Source organism: Melitaea cinxia, chromosome 28 (assembly GCF_905220565.1).
Source record: "Melitaea cinxia chromosome 28, ilMelCinx1.1, whole genome shotgun sequence".
In the NCBI taxonomy this organism is placed as follows: domain Eukaryota; kingdom Metazoa; phylum Arthropoda; class Insecta; order Lepidoptera; family Nymphalidae; genus Melitaea; species Melitaea cinxia.
In genome coordinates, this window is record NC_059421.1 from 4,538,075 (window position 1) to 4,565,903 (window position 27,829).

General features: G+C 33.9%; 1 protein-coding gene across 1 annotated transcript in view; it reads right to left on the bottom strand.

Annotated features, from left to right (window-relative positions):
* The window catches only part of LOC123667650 (ryanodine receptor), a 178,661-nt gene that overhangs the window by 134,627 nt on the left and 16,205 nt on the right, over positions 1-27,829 (bottom strand). Inside the window, exon 2 of the mRNA XM_045601509.1 lies at positions 16,220-16,345. Coding sequence (XP_045457465.1) covers positions 16,220-16,276 — 57 coding nt within the window. The 5' untranslated portion in view covers positions 16,277-16,345. The remainder of the gene's footprint in view (positions 1-16,219; positions 16,346-27,829) is intronic.

The following is a 27,829-nucleotide window of genomic DNA, read 5'->3' on the forward strand; positions in this document are numbered from 1 at the left end:
ACTTCTAGCTGCATACCCAATTTCAGATTTTTCAGCTTAGTAGTTTCAGAGATACAAAATTTTTAAAATTTTAGGGTGAGCACGTGGGGTCGCAACCCCCGGCCTGATCTCTCCGGAATCCACTCCCACATATTATAAATATTTAGTTTAAGCCTCAAAATTTTTGTATTTTTTTATGTTGTATTTTAATTTTTCGATAAATTTTTGTAATAAAAACTAGGTTTTTTCTACCCCATAAATCGGGGGTTGTTTTAAAAAATTTCTGGTAGACATAAGCTGTTAGCTCTCGTCGAGACAATTTCAACGAGCCCAAGAACGGGAGGATTCGGGCAAATACAGCCGATTTTAGACGTCTGACGTGATAAGGTGGCCATATTGGCGGCCATCTTGGAAATTGAAAAATCCAGATAACTCCTGTTCTAAGAGTCGGAGAGAGTCGGGACTTTCATAGTGTGTTGGTCACGATTTTCTCCGTCCGGTGGTGGGGCTCGGGACTCTGGGTAGAGTCGACCCCTCAAATCTGGAATCCGAGACCAGGAGGTCAAAGATCTCGAAAGGCCCGATACGGAGAGCCGTCGCATGCTATTCTGCGGCCAGGGGTTCCTGAGATATCGAATTTCTATTTTTTGAAGAAGTACGCAGAGGTATCTGGAGCGCGGAAGACCAAAATTAGAAGATGGGATATCTCTGGAACTGCTGGTCGTAGAGCGACGTGGTTTTCACCATTGACAAGCTCTCTTAAAGGGCTCTGGAACTGATCGTTCGTGGTAACTCTATCTAGAGTCCTTGACAAAAAGTAGAGTTTTCTCTACTTTTTGATAGTTTTAAGTTTAATATTAGTATAGTCTTAAGATACGGGCATATTTGCTCGTCATTTTAGTGGTTGACCAATCACTTACCCCTGCTATTGCAGATTTAATAATTGACGAAAATTTCTCTAGACTTTTATATATTGGATCTATTAGAAAAAAAAATATTTGACGCACCTCCGGTATGTCAGGCTCAGGGTTAACCGTCTCAGGCAGAGCCCAAGTGTCGACACACATTCCGATGACTCCGCGAACTCCTAAGCCCTCGTTGGGAAGTGTTCAAAAATCTCTGGACACAAGGCTGACTCCCCTTATAAAGAGAAAAGAGATTCCAAAAGCCAGCTATTACAATGCGAAGAGAAGAGTTTTCACGACATGGAGGGAGGCGGAGAAGGAAAATCTCGATGAGACCAGAAAAGCCCTGGGCGCTGCAAAATATTTGAAAAAAGAAATAAGGGAAACATTAGAAGCAGGCCTAAGGAATACCCACGAATTGTTCGAGGTAATGATCACAACCTTAGAGGCCCAGCTTGATGAACAGGAAAAGTGTCAGAATAGCGCGATTATAGAGAAGGTCGAGGAGCAATCTCGTCTCCTGCTTGAGACACAAGAAATGGTTAAGGACATCAAAGCCAACATTGAAAAACAGCAGGAGGCGGGAGTTGCTCCGAAAACTTACGCCGAGGCGATAACATCTGGGCCCTCACTAAAGGCGCCGGCCGCTCTCCACTCTCTGGTGATATCATCGGAGGACGATCAGATGACCGGGGAGGAAGTCCTCGCCAGATTGAGGGAAGCGGTTGACGCCAAAGAAGGGTGGACCAAGGTCAAGCGTGTAAGAAAGGCGAAAGACAGGAAGGTGGTGATGGCTTTCGCCACCACCACCGAAAGAGCGAAAGTGAGAGAGCGAGTGGAAGCAAAAGGGAAGGGTCTTCTGGTCGAGGAAGTCCAGAACAGGGACCCGCTCCTACTTCTACGGGGAGTCCTCGCGGTTAACACCGACGAGGACATACTCAAGGCCCTAAAGAACCAGAACCGGGAACTCTTTGACGGTCTCGACCAGGAGACCTGCAGAGTGAAAGTGCGCTATCGCCGTAAGGCGAGGAACCCGCACACGGCACACGTGGTGTTGGAAACATCACCACCCCTCTGGAATCGGATCACCAACGCGGGGTACGTGCATATAGACCTCCAGAGGGTAAAAGCCGAGGACCAGTCCCCGCTGGTCCAGTGTTCGAGGTGCCTCGCCTACGGACATAGCAAAAGATTTTGTGTGGAAACGGTGGACGCGTGCAGCCACTGTGGCGGCCCGCACCTAATGGTGGACTGAGTGGACCTCGCGGCATCAATCCCGCCTTCCTGCAGGAACTGCCGAAGAGCGAAGCTGGACAGTGTCCAGCACAATGCTTTCAGCAGTGACTGTCCGGTGAGAGGGAGGTGGGACGAGCTGGCGCGATCGTCCGTCGCTTATTGCTGACAGTGCGATAGTCGGCACAGCGGTGTATTTAAAAGAAGTCTCCGTATCCCTGGCACAGAGTGCGCGAGACATTCTGCAGGGACTCTGGGTCTGGAAGAAACTTATAAGTTTGTTGTGAAACAAAGTTCCTGCAGAACAAGAGGGATACGCCGCGCGTCCTCCGAATCGTGCAATGCGGATGTATGGAAGGATGAATGCAGCCAACTTAGGCAGTAGCTTAAACACCGATTCCTGTCCTAAAAACAGCAGCAAACTATTGAAACGCAATATTCACAAAATGGCGAGCTAATATGTTCCAATTATATAATTATATATAGTTAGGTAGCATAGATTATTAAGTATAGGATAAGGAATTTGTAAAATAGTTTAAGGTTAAAGACTGTCTGACAAAAAATAGACTTTGTAATTAAATTAAAATAGTATTAAGTAGAAATAAGATAATGGGAAAAATTGTAAAAATAACTGAGATAACACAAGTGTATAATATAGTAGCTTTTGAGAGATAGTAAAGTATCTCAAGAAAGTCACTGAGTTAAAACATATAAGCCTACAATTGTAAAAAAGCAGACAATAAAGTAAATTATTTGTTTTCTTTACCCTGATAAGCTTCATAAGAAATAAATATATGTAAGATAGTGTAGAGTAGGAAGCACCTAGTTTGGGAACCCACCCTGAGTATGAAAGATGATGGACGCGAGAAAGAAATTAGTATGAGGAATGAAAGTACGAGAGGCATAAATGATAGAACTGGAATGAAAGAGTACGACGTAGATACAGGCTCCGACCATACATATCGGAGGTTTAGAGAAAAAAAAAAAAAAAAAAAAAAAAAAGGTGGAGACGGGTAACTCAGGACAAACCACAGTGGAGATTATTAGAGGAGGCCTATGCCAAGAGGCACACTGTGATTAGAGATATTATATAAGTTATAACTGATGCAAACGCGTACATTATCTTTAATCTCAGAATAAAGGGCTTTATTATTATTATTATTAAACAAAAGAGTCATTATTAAGATTAATAACGGGCCTGTTTCACCAGTTGTAGATAACTGATTGATTTGATTGATACAAATAGACTTTGACAGCGGGAGGTAGAATAGGCCAGTAGGACCAATTTCTTCTCAATTAATAAACTGCAACTTAATAATGAATCAAAAAAAAAATATTTTCGGATACTGTCATCCGTCAAATAGCGTTATCCACAATTGGTGGAACAGGCCCTTTAACGTCTTTTCGCTAACTCATATTCAAGATTGATCGTGATCTCTGATGGTATTACGCAAATGTATCCATGTCAAAAACAAATTAACAAACACACGCAAATACACATGCACACGTGTGATATTTGTCACGCGATGTTTGTGTGTGTGTGGCTAAATATGTTAATGGTGTTTAGAACAGAAATTAGAATTAAGCATTCTAAATTCCCAGCATACGACGTCAAATGAAATAATTTTAAAGTGTTTCTGTTATTCTTTGTGGTTGACTTCATCTTATACCTACATTACTACTTGTTGTTGTTATTGTTGTTGTTGTTCACGGGCTCTTTTCCGCAACTCGACGTCTTGGTGCGCCTTTTTTGCGTGATCGGCTGGGGGGCACTTTCGTGCCAGCCTAGCTCCTTGAGGAATCCCAATACGTTACTACTTTCATCAAAATATACTCTCCAGAGTATAGTTATATCCTTCTAATAAGGATTAACCAATTTAATTCATTTTAAAATATGTCTGATATAATATTAATTTCTAAAATTCATACTTTTTCCCCGTTTAAAAATAGCCTATGACAAAATTTTCCTTAAAAGTCTATTAATGGAATTGTAAAAAAAATTGAGATGACTAGTTTTAAAAATAATCTCCTTATTTGTCTATTATTTTATTATGTACCTAATATATTTTAAAATTGTTATCAATAAATTTTTAATATTTTTAAATTGAATTAATAACCACGTTTAATGACCAAGCTCTTTAAAATAAAGATTTAAAAGAAAACCACCATAGCTTTACTATTTAATATATTTCGCTCGCACGGTTCTGTTACGTTTTAGTAATAAAAAAGCCACGTACATTACACGTTGATGACTTTCAAAAGAAAAATTGTGACTTGTCTCTTGCTTTGACTGCATCTTGGACGCGCGTTACGCCAAAACGACTAAATAAAATTGTGTGAGATTTGAAGCCGTACTATGAATTTAGCACGTTTTCAAATAAACAAGCTTTCTACATATATTTTTTTAATTGGACCTCACGGTCTTCTCTGATATCGTATCTTCAGATCAGAGAATTCAACAAAGCAAGTGTACTCTTTAGATTTATAGTTTAGAATTAATTTTTATTCCCATTTATAATATTTATATACGTTATACTATTTATGCATATGGTAAGAGAACAGCCGCACATACACACACACACACACATACATACTCATTGCCCCTCGATTAATAACTCTAATACCGTCACATTTGATTAAATGTATCAAAAACAATAAAACACACTACAACAATACACAGCTACACAAATATTACAAAGACACTAAAAATTTCTGTCTTTCGACAAAACCTTTCGTGGAAACTTAAAATTGTTAAAATATTTTATAAAAATTCATGTACCAACTGAAACTGATTGAGATTGTTTTTTTAAATACTACGTTTTTTAATGTTATGAAATGTAAAATGAAACATTGTATAAACCTTAGCGGTTTTCTTTTGCTACAAATAATTGTCAATTTGTACATGCTGTTTTTTTTATTAATTAAAATTAAATAAATAAATGATTAAATAAATAAATGATTATATAAAAAAATAATTCTGTAGACAGAAATGTAGTAAAACATAAGTATTGATATCAGCAACAACTAATAACAACTCTAGTTCTCTATTATTTATTCCATTTAATTCTTAATAATATAACCGTAAAAAGTTAATGAAGTGAAAAAAAAAACAAAAGAAAATAACATATATAATATAAAGTAGACAATGTAAATACAATCAATATTATTCACTCAAAATCATTTTTTTTTTTGGATCCTTCCGAGAAATGTTACGATATAAGAAAAAATAATGTTAGTTAAACAAATTCTTACATACTAAAAACTGCATTGCGAATTTGCATGGAAAGTAATTATCAATGTCTAGTAAATAATAATTAACTTGGCTTGTTTAATACCTGGCTTTAAATTTTCCCCTTGATTGAAGGTCACGCAAGTGGGTCACGAACTCCGCTTTCAGCTATCAACAGTTTGATTTATGGTTGAAACGATTGGAAAGCGGAATCATATTTTCCGTTTTAAAAATTGAAGTCTTTTTTTTCAAACTGATTATATAAATATATACAAAAAAAAAAAAATAGGTTAAAAAGGTTTTGCCCGTTTACAAATTAAAATTTTTTAGTATTTGATTCACGACTTTACGTAACCATTTTGTTGCTTCTTTATACAGTTTCGAATTACGTTCGAATTTTAAAAATTCAAAATGAACAATTTTTTTTGTAAGAGATCTGTGGTGAAAAATAAAATAAAATCCTTAAATCATAGATCAAGTAAAAAAAAGTAGATAATTCGCGGCCTTTGTTGTTACTGAAGCCACAAAACTCGGCTCCTTCAAGTAAACACACGCGCTCACGCACACATATGCATCAAACTACGCTCATTTTCGTTAGTATCTCACGGGGCTTCGTACAGTAACTTTGCCTTCAAAATGCCGTTCATAAGTAATTAAATGGTGCAAAAACAATACCAAAGTGAATAAAAAGTCTGAAGAAATATCGTTTCACACGTAAGTACATACAAAACTTTATATTTCTTGTTATTCCAAAATAATATTGAGGTTATTCGGAACTTATAATTTCGATGTCCCGAAATGACGTACCGAGGGAGTGTTACCAGTAATTTTTATTTCCATTAGCCCAAAATGCGGGTAAATAAATTGTAGGCAATCATAGAAAAATAATTAAGTAGAAAGTGGACATCATTATTGTTTTTTTTTAACGTGTGATTTTTATGATTTTCCTAAATTGAAGTCAAGTTAAATATGAATTTTTAACTCGTTTGTTTCTGTTTAAATTTGTGAATTAACTAGTCATATTTTACTACTAAATATAATGGTTTTAGGTTTCCAACGAATATTTTAATAGGAGATGAATGGGTAGCTGCTTTACGACTGACCCGAAATGAACTACAACGACAGCCACCCTCATCTAGTTGGTTTGTTCAAACCATTTTGATAAAGTTGACATGTACAGTACAAACGTGAACTTCGCAGAGTACCATCAAGTACATACTGCTACTTACTACTACGTATTTTAATGTTATATTTTTTGTTCTAGGACCTACCGGATAAGTCTAAATCGAGCCTTAACCAAGATTCAATCTTTGATACACCTAGAAAACATAAACTAAGAAATAAATTAAAAAAACAGGAACTTAATTAAAAAAAAATGCAAAAATAAAATAAATTTATTACAGCAAAGAGTTAGACGTCTTTAAAGCAGGAACTTGCCCCTCAGAGGTATCATCAATTACTTAAAAACGCAAGTTTTCATTGACACAGATTTATATAATTAAATAAATCAAAACACGGCTACAATAGATTTATGTAACAATTTGAATCGAAAAAAGGAGTAAATATATTTAAAACTATAAACAGGTTTTTATTTCCACATACCCATTTTACCTATATTAAATTAATTGTTTAATAAAAATTTTAGGGACTTTTTTTAAAAAGTGTCAACACTTCACTCACTCACACATCTTTAAAAAAGTGGCTTCACTTTTCTGTTCTAGGTGCGTTATCTATATTTTTTACTTTATCTATGCCTTAAATATATTTTCTTTAAATAATTAACTAATTTTTAAAATACACTTATTTTTATTATTATAATAATTTATTTTACCAATCTGTAAATATTTTGAAAATTGAACTAAAGTATCATGTGAATTTATATTGTCTTGTGATATATATTTTTAATTCATTTGATTTTATATAATCTGTGATTTCCATTGCCTCTTCGACATTACACTTTGAATATTTATTATGATGACCAGCTCAGATTAATAACCTTTTGTTTATTAATCTGAGATGACCAGTATCAAGGGCAATTATTATTATTTCTCGCCTAGTTTTAATTTTTGTTTAAAAACGTAGGCATTATAAATAGCAACTTTTGCTTCTTTACCTTATTATTAAAGATGAATTATGAAAATAAAAATCATTCAAGCACTGTATTTACGTTTTTATGCCCCTGAATGGTATTTGTTTGCGTGTTTATTACATTTGGTATTTTGTATTAAAAATATGATTTCATTTTTTATAATCAGATTATCTTTCGTTTTCTCTTATGTTATACTTGGTTTTAATTTTTTTATTATTACTTATTGGCGCCTACTGTAAGCATCTAAACGAAAAAAAATAAAATAAAAAATAAAACTGATTACATTGTACCTCGTGCTTAAAGTGTGTTGTGTGTGTTTTTTATACAAAATAATATCCTAAAAACTAGGCATTAGTAATGTTTTATGCTTTCAATTTCGTAAAGAAATGCTATTATATGCATCGCCTTATAGCCTGTAATTATTACTTGCCCTCGACTTAGCTTCGCCTTTAGAAAATAAATGTAGGTAGTACATTAAAAAGTAGTCCACTAAAAATTTACAAAAGAGAATTTTGCCTTGTTTAATATAGATATTACTACTTAGACTAGTAGGGATAGTTTAACGATCGCTCTGGTGTAGTGGTGCGTGTGCTGTGTAGGCACTTAAATACCGATTGCTGATCACAGTTTCGATTTTTTGCTCGAAATGTATCTTTGATTTGCACAAATATTTATTTCCAGTTTGTCCTTGTGGGTCTCCCCACCGTGGCTCGGAGAGCACGTTAAGCTGTCGGTCACGGTAGATAGCAATCGTTACACTTAGTAGGGAATATATCCGCCATCCCACATTCGAGCAGCGTGGTGGATTAAGCTCCGACACTTCTACTTGGATAAAGAGGGGCCTACCAGTGTTACAGGCTGAATAAATATCGTAGATGTTATTATTCGGGCTAGTATACTTTATTTAGATTTGGTCGTTAATAAATAATAAAGAACAATTTTTCTAGCGTGAAAGAATTATTGGTCTTATTTAAAGGATAAAGGTCATTTTTAGTTACTAAATTACACGAGGACGGATTGTCACGAGGGTTGACTTATTGATAGTTAATGAGCAAAACTCGATAATGCAGTTTGCATCTTGTCATCATTGACTTTTGTATATTTTCTTCAAATAATATTATGAAATAACTTATCAGTAAAAATTAAAATTAGAATGAAAATTTGTGTTTTTCAAAATAGAAAATGAAAACCATTTCATTGACCAAAACTTAAAATGGCTGGTTATACTACAGTTCAGAATTCAACGTTCAAACGTAACTTTAAGCGAAAAGGCTTCGTTTTTTACCCGACTGCCAAGGAAGGGTTATGTTTTTCGCGCGTATCTTGTATGTATGTATGTATGTTTGTATGTAATATTCTTTACTACCTCATATTTCCAGAACCACTGAACGGATTTACATAATTGAGGTATCGTTAAGTTCGTCTTAGCTGCCCAAGTGTTCTTAGATAGGTGAAATTAAAAAAAGTCAAACATGGCGGCTGCGCGAAGCCATTGTAGTTAATGAAAAAAAAATTTTATTTCTCGAATACTACAATATGGGTATCAAATTGAAGGGCACAATACAAGGATTTTAAAAAGGTATAACATGATTTTTATTACCGTAATACTAATAAAGAAATACAATATTAAAGTTTAAAAACTGTGGACTTTGCTCTTTCCCACGCCTATGCCATGCCAAACTCGCCTCCTAGGCGACGATCAACTTCGGAGTGTAGCCTTTCTAATAAAATACAATAGTTAAAAAAAACATACAATTATAATTACAAATAAAAATTAATAAATGTCACACCAATTTACAATTACATTAATAAAATCAATAACAAATACATAATACAAAATACAAACAAATAATTTTAATAATAATTTCATTATATTGAAACTAATATAACTATTAATTTATAATTTTGTCACAATAATAATTTTAAATTAACTTTCTGCGACTAGATGGCGCTGATTGTATTTTACATCGCGCTATAGTTTTTTTGCAACCGATTTACTTATAAGTTTCACTTACGGCCGCGTACACCGCGTTACAGTTAATGTAAAAATATTAATAATACGTAGCTGAGATTATGTTCTTTGATGACAATGATCAAATGATGAATTGATGATAATAGTAATATATTATACTACAGATTACTTAGTTACTTACTACATATTTACATACTTAACTTCGTTCTAATTTAATTACCGTTCATTGTGTACATAATTAAACACGATAACGGTAACGCAGGGAAGCAATTGCTTATTGCAGCGCAGCTCAAATTTTTATAATTGAATTTTCCTGTCTGCGCTTGCAAAGCAAAATAATATTATACTTTGTTTGTTGCATAAACCATAAGATTCGTACCATTTTCTTGGAAACGGTTTTTTATTTTCCAATTTCTAAGATTTAGTTTTATAGAGACACAGACACATTAAAACATTTTATTAAATAAATATAAACCTAGCCATATCAGCAATTTATTATTATCTAAGTAATTATATAATTAAGATTTCATTCTTTCTCCCTAAATGCCATAATACATATTGTTTTGTGCTTAATTTCTCACACAATTTAATCCAATTGTAAATATTTTTGTCTTATAAATTAATTACTATTTGCAATTAATAAACAATAATAAATAATTAGCGATTACGTTTCTTTAATAAACAAGAAGAATTAATTTGTGCCTTTACACATTTTCTTATATTTATAGTACAGGTATAGGGTACCTAGCGTTACTTTAAGGTTTAAATTTGTCTAGGTTAGGTTTTGTATCTTATTATTAAGTTAACCAATAAATACTACACTTTTTTGTTAGCTGTTTTTGGTTTTTCTACGTTCAACGTTAAAAATAACTGAGATTTTGTTTCGTTTTATAAGTAAACGAAGTTAATAATAGCGATTAAGGTATGTTTGGTGTATATTACATTTTTTGTTAGGTGTTTATAGTTTTCTACGTTTTATTTAATTTGTTTATATTAAGATTTAGAAATAACGTTAAGGTTTCTATAATAATTCGTAAATTTTTAGTAGTAGAATATTGCACACATTGATGTACATACAATCTTTTAAAATATTTACGTAAATTTTGTCTTAAGTTTTTATTTGTATAATATATTTTTACTTCCCACAACTAACTTCTTTTTGTTTGTTGTTGTTAATTGGTTTTGTAAATTCGAACTTATATTACCGAGATGCCTTTATCTCGGAAAACAAAACGAGCTAAGGCTGATAAAGAAAAGACTAAAACAGAATCTCCTCGGTCACGTAAAATACGTCTTAATAAAATGAAAGAGAGAATGAAGCTAGTATACAGTCAGCTTTCTCAAAACGAAAAAAAACATGTGTCGAAAGAAAATAACGCCCGCAAAGCATTCAGGCAAGGGAAGAAAACTCGGACTGAAAGAGAGCAAAGGCTACAGTCTGAGAGAGAGTATATTTCTCAAAGTCGGGAAAACGAATCTCCTTCGTCTCGTAAAGCTAGACTAGAGTCTATGAGAGAATACATTTCTCACAGTCGAGAAAATGAATCCCCGTCGTCTCGGACAGTCAGACTAGAGTCTATGAGAGGATACATGTCTCACAGTCGAGAAAATGAGTCTCAGTCGTCTCGGACAGTCAGACTAGAGTCTATGAGAGAATCCATTTCTCACAGTCGAGAAAATGAATCTCCGTCGTCTCGGACAGTCAGACTAGAGTCTATGAGAGAATCCATTTCTCACAGTCGAGAAAATGAATCTCCGTCGTCTCGGACAGTCAGACTAGAGTCTATGAGAGGATACATGTCTCACAGTCGAGAAAATGAATCTCCGTCGTCTCGGACAGTCAGACTAGAGTCTATGAGAGAATATATTTCTCACCGTCAAAAAAACGAATCTCCTACTTCTCGATCAGCTAGACTGAACCAAGTTTCTCAAACTTACACTCAGTTGTCTTCTGTTTCTCGTAAATATAGACTGTCTGTCATGAGGAATAGATCTCGTGCCCGAAGACAACTGTATAATGAATTTGAGGAGGAAATTTCGCAAATAGCTGCGGTACCATGCTATGTTTGCACGAAATTACTATATCCAAAACAATGTCGTAGTATCAATGTTAGCGCTAGTTTAACAATACTACCTTCTGATGTGCCTCAACGTATAACTTGTTGTTACAGATGTGCAAGTAAAATAGCAAAGAATCAGTGCCCTTCAAATGCATTTTGGAACAATATGACGGTTTCTCCTATCCCAGAGCAACTTGAATGTCTTTCTGAAATCGAATTAAGATTGGTTTCGCGAATAAAACCATTTATCAAAGTTTTACGTCTAGGTGGTCGCTATGGTCAACAGAGTTTCAAAGGACAAGCCATACTGTTTGCTCAACAAGTTGAAGAGGTAGCGGAACAGCTTCCTTTATGTGGGGCAAATATGGGCATTGCGATTTTGACCGAAAATCTTGAAAATATAACTGGCAATAAAAAGTACAGGGTAGATACAGAAAAAATTAAAAAAGCGCTTACGTGGCTAGTTCAAAATAATCATTTGTACAGAAACGTTCAAATTAATTTTGATATTACTCATGAAGAATTGCATCAAAGTATATTACAAGCTATAACAATATCACAAGCTCAGAGGAACATTGACGTCATCCAGACTCCACAAACTCATTTCAAACAGATAGATGACAATAAGACTATTTTGCGTGGGACATTTCATCAAGGTAATGAAAGATTTGGGAGTTCGAGTGGACGTCAATGCACAGCCATGGCTGCTACGGCTATTGCTTACTCTGAAGTACAGTCTGTTTCACAATGGAATACATCTGATGTAGATCGTGTTCTTTTAGCTGGAAATACATATTTTATTCAGTGTTTATCAAGTTTGTCTAATGAACCACAATACTTGAATACTGAAGAGTTGTTGCACTTAATTTGCGTTGGTTCGTCTGAGTTAAATTTAGAAATACAACCTGATGTAGTTATTGGTATTATCAATGCTAGAGCACCCAATGAAATAATAGAAGGTTATTTCAATGGATTGATTGCAGGATTAGAAAACTTTTTTTTAATTTACAATAAGGGAATTGTTACATGTGAAACTCAGGTATCTGTTGCTGTAATGCACTTACACGGCGAATACTATTTATTTGATTCTCATGCCCGTGGCCCTAAAAGCCATTGTGCTGGTACAAATGGAAAAGCTATGGTCATGAAATTTAATAATAATGAGAATTTGTGCTACCATCTCATCATAGTTTTAGGAGTACGTAAACAACGAAACTTGCAATATTCTATTACTGCTGTCAAACCAACTTTGGCAAGAGATGTATCCATGGAATTGGTTAATAAAAATGTACCCAATTCAACTGTTGAAGAAACTGAATTCGTTGGGCATATTCACGATGGTCAAGTGGTCAATACATTTCTTATGCCCATAGATTCCACTGTACCAGCTTTAAGTGAAGTGTTATGTGATGAAAACGTAGAAGACGAAACAATTCCTATTCATAACTTAAAGCGAAAAACTGCACCACCTATAAGTATCTTCAGGGAGAAAAGAGCTGAAGAACTTGCATGGGTGAAGTTATTCCCAGAAGGAAAGAATGGCTTAAAAGAAGATAGAACACTTTCTATCACACCACTTGATTATTATCAAACGAGAATAATGAGCAATCAAAAAAGATTTCAAAATAATGAATACTTATTTTATGCTCTATCAATAGTTGAACTTTGTAAAGCTCAACAAAATGTGTCAGTTTGTGCAAAACTACGCCAGAATGGAGCACAACCAAACGATGTAGTGCAAAATGTACATTTGATGATGCGCAATATTCGCGGTACTTCATCTTATTGGCACAAAGCATATACAGACCTTCTGGCAATGGTTAAAAATTTAGGGCCACCACACTGGTATTTAACATTATCGTGCAATGATTTAAATTGGCCTGATATTTTGAAAGCCCTCTTAGTTGCTGATGGTCGCCCTAATGCTTCCGTAGAAGAGCTCACTTTTTCTGAAAAATTACATTTGGTGGAACAGTATCCAGTTACTCTATCAAGGCAGTTTATGATCCGCATAAATGCTTTATTCAAACGGCTCAAGCAGAAAGAAAATCCGTTGCTTGGAAAATGTGTTGTAGACTTTTGGTGGCGTGTTGAGTTTCAGTTACGTGGAAGCCCTCACGTACATATGGTTGTGTGGTGCGAGCAAATGCCTGCCTTTGATAGTCCACAAGGCTTAGAACTACTAGACCAAGTAGTCACCTGTAACGTTCCAGATCCAGAATATGACAAAGAAATGCACGATTTGGTCATAAAATTGCAAACGCACAAACATACTCACACTTGTTTTAAGAGGGATAAGATATGTAGATTTGCTTTTCCAAGACCGGTATCAATTGTGACTAAAATTTTAGATGAAGATCAAACTATCAGAAATAGAGGAAAATTTTACATATTGAAAAGAAAAGATAACGAGACTATGATTAATCCATACAACACGAACAACGAAATATTGAAGATGTGGTCTGCTAACATAGATATCCAACCATGCGGTTCGGCTCTAGGTATAGCTATTTATATATCTAAGTACATTTCGAAATCGGAGCCTGCAGAAATTACACGATCAATAAGAGAGGCTATTAAACGAGTACGAGAACAAGGTGGTGATGTTGGTAAACAGGTTTTTGCAATACAAAATGCCATTTTAACTCACCGTGAAGTTTCTGCGTGTGAATGCGCGTTCCGTTTATGCCATCTTAAGCTGCGAGATAGTTCTCGGAAATCTGTTTTTGTAAATTCTTGTACTCCAGAAGAGAGATACCGTATGCTCAGAATTGATAGTGTATCATCAGAACCATTTAAAAATATATTTGATAGATATGTTTGCCGGCCTCGTGATCTAGAAAATCTTAGTTTAGGAGAATTTGCCATTTGGTACGACGTGGTAACTAAGCAGCCAAATTACATCGATGACGACGAACAAGATATGGATGCTTATGAAGATCAACAAGATAATAATGACCAACATCAGTACATTACGTTGCTTGACAATGCAGGTCGGATGAAAAAAAGGAAACGCCCAGCCATTTTACGTACTCGCTACTTCACGCTAGCCTCAAACCCGGAAGCTTATTACTATTCTCTGCTTGTTGTACATATTCCCTTTCGTGCTGAAAGTGAATTACTGGATGGTTTTGATTCTGCCAAAGATGCATTCTACACAAAACGAAATCTTTTACGACCACTGCAAGAAGGGACTGATGTGGAATCATTTGTTTCATGGGAGATTGAGATTCAAAATGCTATAAGTCGAGTAGTAGCAGAAAATATGGCTGCAGAGTCTATTTGTCAGAACACCTATGGCAACGAAATTATTGACCCCATAGAACAAGTAATTGCTGCAGACATTCATATTGATGATTTTGAGGAGGCGCCATCTGACATCGTAATGTCAGACGATCAGTACCAAGCTGTTGTAACATCGCTGAACATTCAACAGAGACAACTTTTTAACAAAGTTGCAAATAAATTACTTCAAAATGTGGATATGGAAGAGCCTTTGCGTATATTTGTAACAGGTGGTGCGGCAACTGCATGTTATGTACGACGTTGCATAAAGTTTCGAAGGACTACCGTATTAATATATTTTAAATGTACAGTACAAAATGTTTGATATTGTTTCTATTTATTTCGCTGACTTTGTGTGCATATTGAATTTTTATCTTGTTCCAGCTTTTTCAGTTGATTTTCTATTAGTTGTTCTTCACGCAGGCGGGTTTTTTGTTTTTTTTTAATTATTATTTTTTACGCATACTTTTTTTAAATTGTTCGCAATATTTTCTACATTTCTCGTCTACTTTAGACGCTTCTCGGATTCCGACTGAAATTTTTTCGACGGCACGAACGTAACGACCTAACATTAAGGGATCAAACGAGTGAGTGACATCTTGAAAAAAAAAAATTATGTACTTATTTCAATATATTATGTTTCTGCTAAGAGTTCCAGATAGATCCAAATAAAAAACGATGATTGATGGGAAGTTATTGTAAACTATTGTCTGTTTGAAACAGGGATTCCAAATACTTTAATAAAATTTGATACGTTAAAATACAATTATTATCCGGCCATTTTTCGATCCAGATAGATCTATCAGGATCCCCATTGGAACTTAACATTTTATATCGGAATTTTTCCACAGGGGTACATACGTTACATTGCATTTACGTACATGTGTACGTAAAAGCGCTCTAAGCTTTAATAAATCTTTATTTATTTCTTATATATTATTCTTTATTAAATTATAAACTTTATGAAATAAACATTAGAAATGTTTATGCGTTTTTATTTATTAGTTATTATTAACGGGTCAAATGAAGTATTCTAACTTGAAGGGGGTTTTGTTTCTTACAGGAACTTATTTAAAAAATCAACAAGTTGATATAGTTTATTTTAAAATTTCGAACTTATCTATGAATTCCTCACAATATGTGAAAATTAGGTATCTACCTTCTCTTCGATCACTAAAGCGATCGGTTCGAGCTTCCATACACCGGCTCCCAGCTACTCTCAAAACTAACTGAATAAAACCCTATTTCTATATTTAAAAAATTATATGTTTTGAAGTGGAAACTTAAATTACAAATACGGCATGTTCAAAATTGAACGGTCCATTCTTTTGAAAATAGAAAGTGAACTCTACTGTCTCTAGTGTCTAAACGATATGATCGAAATTGAACAGCTCTTAAACGAAACAAGTTGTTTTTTGTATTTAGAATATGAGTACATAATGTATAGGGTTCTAACTAAAAACTTACCGTTCGTAAGAATGAAACATCATCCTGCTCACTCGCTCCTCCCTCAGCTTCCGCCATTTTGGTTTCTTTTGTCACTCGAGTGTCAAATTATGTGTAATTATTTGTCATTACTCTCGTTGTGCATATCTGGAACAAGAAATAGCATTTTTTTGAATTTGGAATTTGAAGATATAGAGTGAAATACATTTTTCAAATAAATATATCATAAACACAATAAAAGTGTTCAATTTTGGAGCAACAAAATAAATTTTCATTTCTGGTTTTTTTTTTAAAAAAAATTACTTTATAAATATTTGTGGTATTTGAAGATATTGTTTGAATCTATTTTTATGAAAATTACTATCAACGAATAAAAAGCAGCATTGTTGCATTAATTTAAATAATCAATAATTTCATAACCATCATTCAGATGTATCTTTAGCGGCAGCTTATTTCACTAAATAAAACGCAACATCAGAGTAGCAAGGTTAATATTTCTTCAACAAATATGTACAAAGCGATGTTCACTTGATATAAAAAGGTCCGTCTTTGATTGTGAACTGTAGAACTCCAATGGAATTCGTTATGTGCGAGTTGGGACACGAAATGGGTTCAGCCTTGCAAATTTGGTATAAAAGAGATATTTGTGTTCTATATATAGTACAGAAAGAATATTTACTTTATTATACGCTTTGGCTGCCGCGTTGGCGCAACGGTCACAACTCACAGCACTGATTTGTGGCTGTTGCTCTGGCGGTTGCGATTTCGATCCCCGCACATGACAAACATTTGTATTAGCCATACAGATGTTTGCCGTGGTCTGAGTATTTGGGCAGTCTTTGTGGGTCTCCAGTGCTTCGGAGAGTACTTTAAGCCGCCGGTTCCGATTGTTATCATGTAAACCTGATAGCGATCGCAACTCATAATAGAGAATATATCCGCCAACCAGCATTGAAGCAGCGTGGTGGATTAAGCTCTGACCTTTCTCCTAGATGGGAAAAGAGGCCTATACCCAGCAGTGGGATATTACAGGCTGAAGCATTAATTTATTATAATCTCATAAATTTCTGTCTTGGTTTTAATAATTCTTTTCACAATTGAAAGCTGCGATATTCAGAAGCATAACTGTGTTTGTTATCAAACAAAAAAAAATCGACAATAAATCACATTGATAAAAACCGACTTCAATTACATCGACGAGTAATACAACGTAGATCGACGAAAAATTAGTCAAGTAACTATGCGTTATCAAAGATTACTCAAAAAGTAGTGATCAGATCTCAATAAAATTTATACGTGACCACATGACAAACATCAGCTTTCGATTAAATTAAAAATTATCAAAATCGGTACACCCAGTAAAAAGTTGTTGCCGATTTTCAAGAGTTTCCCTCGATTTCTCTGGGATTTCATCATCAGATCCTGGTTTTCTTATCATGGTACTAAACTAGGGTTATCTCCTTTCCAACAAAAAAATAATTATCAAAATCGGTACACCCAGTAAAAAGTTATGCGGTATAATACAACGTAGGTCGACGAAAAAAGCGTCAAGTAAAAACGCATTATTAGATATAACTCGAAAAGTAGTTGTTAGATCTCAAATAAATTTAAATGGGACCAATTGGCACACACCACCTTTCGATTAAAAAAACATTTGTCGAAATCGGTCCACACGGTCAAAAGTTCTGATGTAACATACATAAAAAAAAATACAGTCGAATTGAGAACCTCCTCCTTTTTTGGAAGTCGGTTAATAAAATAAGAATATCATCAACGTAGGTAGTCGAAATAATCGTAGTATCACACATAAATAAATACAGTCGAATTGAGGACATCCTTCTTTTTTGAAGTCGATTAAAAATAATTAATATATGAGCCCTGAGTAAGTCGTTTGGAATTTACATTAATTAATTTTTGGAATACGCCTACCTAAAATTTGGCGATTTATTTTTATTTAGATATACTGATAATATCAGAAAATATTTGTAGCAATAGATATAAATATATCAACAGTCAAGTTCGAATATATTTTTAAAAAGTGTTCAATTTATCTCTGACCTCGTTCTCAGTATCTGGCCTCTCGCCTTTACCCGAGTTTCCCGTACCGCTGCAGATGCATTCAGCGGTATGTGAAAATTTATAAAACTGATTAATATCGCTGTTTTCCATTAAATATCAATTCTATTTATTTTAAACCGACTTCAAGAAAGAGTATTATGTTATTTTATTGTCGATTATGTAGATAAATTACGATATATTCAATCACATAGCACGTCAATTTATCTAAATAATGTAGACAAAAGATTAAATTACGGATTTTATACAAATCCAGTATACTATAAATTGGATTTCTATATGGATTGTTTTATGTCTCAACTTGTATGTTTTTTTTTTTTTAATTAATTTTTGTTCTTTATCTTTCAAATTCTCATAGAACACATATTTACTCACAATAACATTTAAAGCTTCATATAATTATAACAATGTTACAATGTTTAAAACTTTTAAAATAGATACTTGAAATGAAAGTAATATACAAAAGGAAAATGAGAGTTACAATAAAACCATATTTGTAAATAAAATGAAATTTTCATCGCTCATACAATTACGATGAATCTACAGACACCATACATCATAATCCATCAAGACTCTTGGACACTAAGTAACGTACACATATCACCTATCTATACATATAAACACATACACACATATCTATACATATAAATAAAATTTGGAGTGTCTGTTTGTAATATTAATATAACGGCTTTTTACTAAATACATAGGTATGTATGTATACACGGTACATATACCAAAATAACATTTTTTACAATTTTTGTCTATCTGTCTGTCTGTTTGTTCCGGCTAATCTCTGAAAAGGCTAGACCGATTTTGACGGGACTTTCACTGGCCGATAGCTGATGTAATAAGGAGTAGCTTAGGCTACTTTTATTTTAGAAATATATTTAATTTATAACTCTGCGAACTGAACAATAACTTTTTTGTTAAAGTACACGTGGATGAAGTCGCGGGCACAGCTAGTATTATTATAAACTTTGTTGGTCTATTGCTAACGTCAAATCGTATAATGGTAAAGAATTTATATAATTGATTTAATATGTATAAAAGCGACCACAGCCGATGCAACTGGATTAAAATATCGACAATGTCAAACTAACATTTTCCCATGTCTTGGTATGAACTCGTTTATTTAAAATATTTTAACGCTTCACACTCAACGGCCCTCAGTAGGATTTCCTCCTAAGTCGGGGGTCCAGACACACAGACAATACACAAGCACAAACGCCCAGACCACGACAAACATCTATATGACCAATACGAATGTCTGTCGTGAGCAGAGATCGAACCCGCACAGCCAGCGCAACAGTCAGTGCTGTGACCGTTGCGCCAACGCGTCGTCAAGTTATTATTAAATCGTTTATTACATAATCAGAATTTATTTCTACAGATTTGTTAAACTCAAGGCAAAGGGGATAACATTTCCCATTAATGGTAATATTAATTTTAGTGATTTACTTTTTTTTATTAACTGCAAGTTTGGATAAACAAAGAATAATAATAATAAAGAAGAAACGGCTATTTAGCGATAAGATCGCCTTTCTACATCTTGTATTGTTGGTGTACAATAATAATAAATAAATAAAATAATAATTATTATTATAGTATAAATTTAAACACGTATTATTAAGAAATAAAAAAATGCTTCACACTCAATACACTTAGTACAATATGAATCATGTGTCTAGGATTCGGGAACATACAATCACAAATGTCCAGACCATGACAGGTATTTGTGTGATGACTACAAATATATGTCACGTGCGGATATAGCCTATTACTGCGACTATTGCATCAACGCGCCGTCCTATATATTATATTATTTTAAGTTTATTTGGGCTGGTCGATTTCGTCTAGCCCCTGAAACATTTAACAGTAATCTACCTCTACCCAATCAATATTTTTTCATAAATTACAACAAAATTCTTTGCAAAAATATACTTAGAATATAGTAATTTATTCTTATCTTTTACCGAACAGAGATAAAAGTAATCATGGATATAACTTAAGCTGTATGGCATGGCTTTCATTATATCTTAGCTATAGTATAAGAACCTCCACAAAGACTTAACCTTTTTAGAAACAAAAAATAGAAGGCATTTTGCGAAGGCAAAAAAGGAAATTCTTAGACATAACCCTTTTAAGAACCTTTTTTATGTGGAGACGACGAAAACTATTTTTAGTCTATTTTATGACACAGTAAAACGTTTAAAGGTAAAATAATAACGTATAAAAAAATAACATGTTAACTCTCATGTTAACTCATGCAACTCGCCCCGGCTTTGCACAGGTGCAATGCTGATACTAAATATAAAATATAAAATAAATATAAAATAAAATAAATATAAAATAAAATAAATATAAAATAAAATAAATACAATATATTATATATGCGTAAAACAATATGTTTATTTACGACATCACATTAGAAACCTCTAAAACTATCAGTATTCCTCTAATAATCTACTATATTATGCACATAAACTTTTCTCTGGAATCAGATAAGGGAAGCGACTTTGTTTTATAATATCATATCATCATAAGCGTAATGATGACAAAATTTCAAATGTTGTGCAACAGGAGAACTTTGTTTACGTTTTCCTAGGACCAATTAAACCAGAAATGTAATCTGGTACATACGATGTACCAGAAGTCTCAGAAGTCTCAGAATTATTCGAAATAAGTGTTGAATTTTTAGACCAATATCCAGCAGTGGACTGCAATAGGCTGAGCTGACTGACTGACTGACTAAGTGTTGAATATTATTTTTATTTTGCGCCTTGCAACACTGACTATCTTTCTCTTCTCTGTGAATATTAGAGATTGCATCGTGTCTTATTTTTAGTAAATAAAGTTTTCCTATATTTTGTTTCAAAAGTTTTTGTATTATTTTATACCTTTTTTGAGCACCAGTCCTTCGCTAATCGTGTTGTTAAACTTTGTATTGTAGTTATATCATTAATAAGATAAGGTTTCATTGTATCGACATGACTGTGATGAAAAATAAATTATTATTATTATTTCATTATTAATAAAATAATACGCATGATCAGTCTGTTTTTATCACGCAATTATTTCTGTAAGGTATATCTTGTTTTTGTATGAACTGAAGCCAACAAAATTAAACCGCGATCCCAACACTACTGCCTTGTGTTATTGAGAGTTATTTAATTTATGCTTTGTAATAAAGTTCGTAGAAAATTACATCTATGTACACCCCTTTTAACTTCCACAACTTGACCTAAATAACAGTTACGTAAGAATGAACTCTTTTGCACGAAATATATAAACACAAGTTATTTTTCTGTTTTTTTTTTTGGGTTAATTTATTTTATTGATCGGTTGTTATTTACGATTTTTTTTTAAGTTTACTCTTTAAAAAAACAATTTAAGGCGTGATATGAAAATGTATGGGAAGGGAAATCGTGTGAATAAGTAACATCACCTATCTCGCTCTCTTACTTCTTTTTTAATATTACGGTAATCATTGTTAAGGAGTAAGCTCCAGTCACGTATCGGAGCTGACAATCACTTTCTTACAGAATTCGTTCCAAAGATAATTATTTAAATATGCCTACAACAAGTATTAATAATGCTACCTTTACTTTCACTGTCTTTAGACTTATAGTGTGCTGTGTGGCTACGGCACTAAAGAATTTAGCCACCCCCTCTCTTCCCGTGGGTGTCGTAAGAGGCGACTAAGGGATAACAAGGTTCCACAACCACCTTGGAACTTAAGAAGCCGACCGACGGCGGGATAACCATCCAACTGCTGGCTTTGAAATACACAGGCCGAAGACGGGCAGCAGCGTCTTCGGTGCGACAAAGCCAGTACTGCGGTCACCAACCCGCCTGCCCAGCGTGGTGACTATGGGCAAAACACATGAGTTCACGTTATTTTTGGCGTGAACTTGTGGAGGCCTATGTCCAGCAGTGGACTGTATAGGCTGCAATGATGATGATGAAGACTTATAGTAAAATAGTTCTGAAAAATCCTAAGAGAATCCTAAGATACTTATTTTTACTTTTTTATTATTTTATTTAAGTTAGGGATCATTGTTCTACATTACACATACTTGCTTTATTTCTTTTACTAAAAGGCCTGCAGTTTTTAGTATTACTTTGGATCCTGTTAAAGTTTTGGGGGCAAGAATTGTTACCATATAGGCATAGATACATAGCCACATCATAATAATAATAATAATAAACCACTTTATTGCAACTAATGTAGTATACATAGCAAACCTTAATATTAGATACATATAGTGCAATGGGCGATCTTATCACTAAATAGCGAGATATACCAAAGAAAATTAGATACATTTTGTTTCAAACTGTAACAAATATCTAGCCAATATTCATTACACACCCAAACTTACGCATTTATAATTTAGTTTTAAAGTTAGACAAGTAAGAATTTCGCTTCTATAGAGGTCAAAAGGTCGTAGACCGGAATTCTTTGAAAGAGGCGCCTCGGGATGATTAAATTTGAGAAGTTTACGTGCTTTCTGTTTCCAACTTTTGCACATTTAGTACAAATTTATATAACGTTTTGATTTTGCAATTTAAACACACATTTTTAAAGTGGATCAAAAGTTAATGATCATGAGTATCTGCGCGTACATGTGCGCGTACATGTGCATGTGCCAATCTTTACCATGATGTGTAAAAAATCCAGAATCCAGAATATATTACAACAACTTAATAAACATTTAAAGTTTTTTGTTTTGTCCGCGCTAATTTTAAATCACAAGAGCTAAGGAATAAAAAATGCCGACTATTCTGAGAGGCATTAATTTTTAACATGGGTGAAATCGTGTAAACCTTTGATGTATGAAATCGTATGTACATCAGCTTTCACGCACAGCCTGATACATTTGGTTCGAACAGCTACGACGTATTCGAGGCCATTAGACCAAATGAATAAATACTGCTACGGCGCTACGTAACGTAGCAATGCACTTAATGATAACGGAATAATATAATGAAACTAGAATAAAGCCAGCCCTACGGTCACCAACCCGCCTGCCCAGCGTGGTGACTATGGGTAACACATGAGTTAACGCCATTTTTGGCGTAAACTTGTAGAGTTTGACTTGAGAGTGTCCAGCAGAGGACTGTATTAGGCTGAGGTGGTGATGATGATGATGATAATGGAATTTAAAGCCAGTGGCAATAAATAAAATAATAATGTGTGAACTGCTGGGCATAGGCCTCTTTCCCCATGTAGGAGAAGGATCAAAGCTTAATACCCCACGCTGCTCCGATGCGGGTTGGCGGATATATTCCCTACTAAGGGTAACATAGTAGGGGGTAGGAGTGTACATTATAGCAACTGGGACCGACGGCTTAAAGTGCTCTCCGAGACACGGTGGGGAGACCCACAAGGACTGCACAAATACCCAGACCACGGCAAACATCTGTATGGCCAATACAAATGTTTGTCATGTGCGGGGATCGAACCCGCAACCAATGCAATAGCCACAAACCAGTGTTGTGACCATTGCGCCGACGCGTCATAGGAGAGTACGTCATATACGAGATAATATATTATGATGGTGATAAAACTGTATCATAAACTTTTGGCTATTGGTTAACGTTACACGTCAGATAGATTTATTAGCAACCAGCGAAGTAATCCATAAGTGAGAGAAAATAATATATTATTATTTTGATGACAAAGATGTGTGAATTTAGTGACGCTGTATTTTATGCAAGATTTTACTAATTTTATGATATAACACATTTTTTTCTAAGTGTAACTGCGGAGTTTCTTGCTGATTCTTCTCTGCAGAAGCTACATTCCAAATGGCAGTAGCTTAACATGTTAACTATAATTAATTAATTAATAACAAATATAGTTTTTTTTATTCTACTTGAGTAAATTAAAAATTAATAATTAAATTAAAATAAAAAAAATTAAATAAATTTTAATTTTGATGATATTTAAGATTAAATTAACTTTTAAAAAAAGTAAGGTTTTTTCATCATTATAGAAGCTAGCTATTACACTAATGAGGGTTCATTCAAAGATAAGTTTTGCTGTCACTTTCTTAATAGTCTACAAAGCGTATTCTTCCCTCTAGTTAACAAAGTTCTTAGAAAATATTTTCATAAATTTCTAATATAATCGTTTAAGCTGGTACCTATCATTTATACTTCCAACACGGTTACGTAATTTCTCAGTATCACAAAGTCGTTGTACCAAGATATGAATTCTACGTCTAAGTATACAGAACTGTTTCTTAAGCTCCAACAAACTTGATTATTATCCTTTATTTAAAATAATATTTGCTCTTGATTAATATTTTTAAGAATCATTTTACAATATACTTTAAAGCGAGAAAAGAAAAAACAAACGTTCTGAATTTTGAGATGGTATTATCACTACAAGTACATTTTATATATTGTACTACTTTGTGTATTACCGTTTTATAATTCAATAATATAATATACGTGGAGCAGCGTGTCGGATTAAGCTCCAATCCTTTTCCCACACGAAAAAAGAGACCTATGCTCAGCAGTGGGAAGTTACATGCTAAATCGTGATTAAAATAAATTGAATTGTTTTTTACACTATATCTATTATATAAAACTCTCGAGTCGCGGTGTTTGTAGTTAAACTCCTCCGAAACGGCTTGACTGATTCTCATGAAATTTTGTGTGCACATTGGGTAGGTCTGAGAATCGAACAACATCTATTTTTCATACCTCTAAGTTATAAGGGGGGGGGGGGGGGGAGGTTGAAGGGGTTAATAAAATATCATAAATTTTGTGTGCATATTGGGTAGATTTAAGAATCGGCCAACATCTATTTTTCATATCCCTAAGTTATAAGGGGGGGGGGAGGTTGAAGGGGTTAATAAAATATCATAAATTTTGTGTGCATATTGGGTAGATTTAAGAATCGGCCAACATCTATTTTTCATATCCCTAAGTTATAAGGGGGGGGGGGATCAAGGGGGTTAATAACATATATGGCAAAACAACGTTTTCGGGGTCAGCTAGTATATATATTACCTATAACACAAGCACTAATTTACTTACCATAGAAACAGACGGCCATACACATATATATACGACATACACACGTATAGTTTTTTTTTTTGGAGAATTACACAGTTACTTTAGTATTATGATACTTCTATCGGGAGTACTGTATTGTTTGTCATACGATCTGGAACTTACCAGAGTTAGAATTTAACATCAAATAATAACGAAAATGCAGAAACGTGCAGGTATGCATGATACTATAATATTTAAAGGTTGAACTAGCACGTGAATTGTATGTTAGCTTTGATTTATGAATGTGAATTCCTGATACGTAAGGGCGATGATTTATGTACAGGATATGTATCAATATACTTATGTAACACTATTTATAGATAATTATAATAGTAGTCCTTCGAAACTTTATGTAACATCGTAGATAATATGCAGTCGGAGGCATGAAATTGAAGGATAAGTCAAATCATTCTCTCTTTGTCACACGCAGGCGGGTTTTTTGTTTTTAATTATTATTTTATTAAATAGGTTAGGTTAGGTAGTAACCACACTTGCGGTATTTACCTGCATTGATAATATGACCAGTTTTTCTCTACAATGAGATGTATACTTGTAAGGTAAAGTTTTATAGAATACCTAACGGTAAATTATTATTAACAATGCTTCGATAGTTACAAATTTGAACCATTTGGATACAGATTCATTGTAAGTATAGATGTATATTAGTAACTTGAACTGCAATAATTTTAAAGGCATTACATTTGGTAAGGTTTTAGTAAAAAAAAACTTCCAAGTTTTTATTTTGTTAACGAAAAAAATCTCTAAGTTCTACAAATGTAAATGGAAATGTCATCAAAATGTCGATTAATCAAACCGAATAAATGGAGGCAAGAAATAAATTTATAGCCATCAGCTAACGCTTCTAGCCATTCTATTATTACTTACATAAATTATTCTTACAAATCATGTAGTTTTTATCAAGCTGAATAAAGGCTTCAATAATTTCACACAACGCCAGCTGACGTAGTTAAGAATATAAGAGCTATTTATTTTATATTTTATTGTACACCACAAATATATCACAAACAAAGCATAAAGATAGTTACAGACAGTGAAGTACAATGGGCGGACTTATGGCTAATTAGCCATTTCTTCCAGACAACCCAGATATAAAAAAGGAAACTTATTATCTAAATTGAATTTAAAACAATCGTCTAATTTTTTACCAATGTTCTGAAATCTTTTGGGAAATTAGAGATCCCTTCTCAAGAAGTCTTCAGGCTTGATTGAAGGTTAAAACCAAACTAATCCAATGCTATACTTTCATAGGCATAATTGGTAAGTGACAGTCTAAACATCAAGCGATGATGCATTGTAAGGACTAGTAAATGCTAGCACAGCAACGGTCACAGCACTAGTTTGTGGCTATTGTGCTGGTGGTTGCGGGTTCGATCCCCGCACATGACAAAACATTTGTATACAGATGCCATACAGCTGTTTGCCGTGGTCTAGGTATTTGGACAGTTTTTGTGGGTCTCCCCACCGTGTCTCGGAGAGCACTTTACTGTCAGCCCCGGTTGTTATCATGTACACCTGATAGCGATTGTTACTCATAGTAGGAAATATATCCGCCAACCTGTATTGGAGCAGCGTGGTGGCTTAAGCTCTGATCCTTCTCCTACATGGGGAAAGAGGGCTATGCCCAGCTGTGGCATATTACATGCTGATAAAAAAAATACTAGGACGGTAAACCCGCAAGGAAGCTTTGTCATAATAATTGTGTTTGCCCCAAAGAAAAAAAAACTGACTTCAATTACATCGACCATGTACAACGTACGTAGACGAAAAAAATAGTCAAGTGAATACCCATTATTAGAGATTACTTAAACTGTACTCGTCAGATTTCGATTTAATTTAAATGAGAGGCCTTTCGATTAAAAATGAATCACCAAAATTGGTCTACCCAGTAGAGCACATTAAAAGAAATACAGTCGCATTGAGAATCTCCTCCCTTTTTTAAAGTCGATTAAGAATCAAATTATAAATAACGTCGAAAAACTTAGGTTTACTATGTCCTTAATTGTGGAAGCAATACAAAATGTAATTTATTTCAACAAAACATCGGAAAAATATGTAAAAATATTCTATCAAGTAATAACTTTTAAACTAAATAATTTAACGTATTATGAAGTTTAAAAGTTTTGCATTTATCGTGACATAAATAAAAACGTATCGTGACATAATTTTACCTTAACGTGTTTTTATCAACATTCTTATCGATTACCCTTCGATATTTATAATCCGGGGTAAATCCAGGAATTTAAGTTACGTCACCCTCGATTCTTGTTGAAGCAATACAAAATGTAATTTATTTTAACAAAACATCGGAATAATATGTTTAAATATTCTATCAAGTAATAACTTTTAAACTACATAATTTAACGTATTATGAAGTTTAAAAGTTTTGCATTTATCGTGACATAAATAAAAACGTATCGTCACATAATTTTACCTTAATGTGTTTTTATCAACATTTTTATCGATTACCCT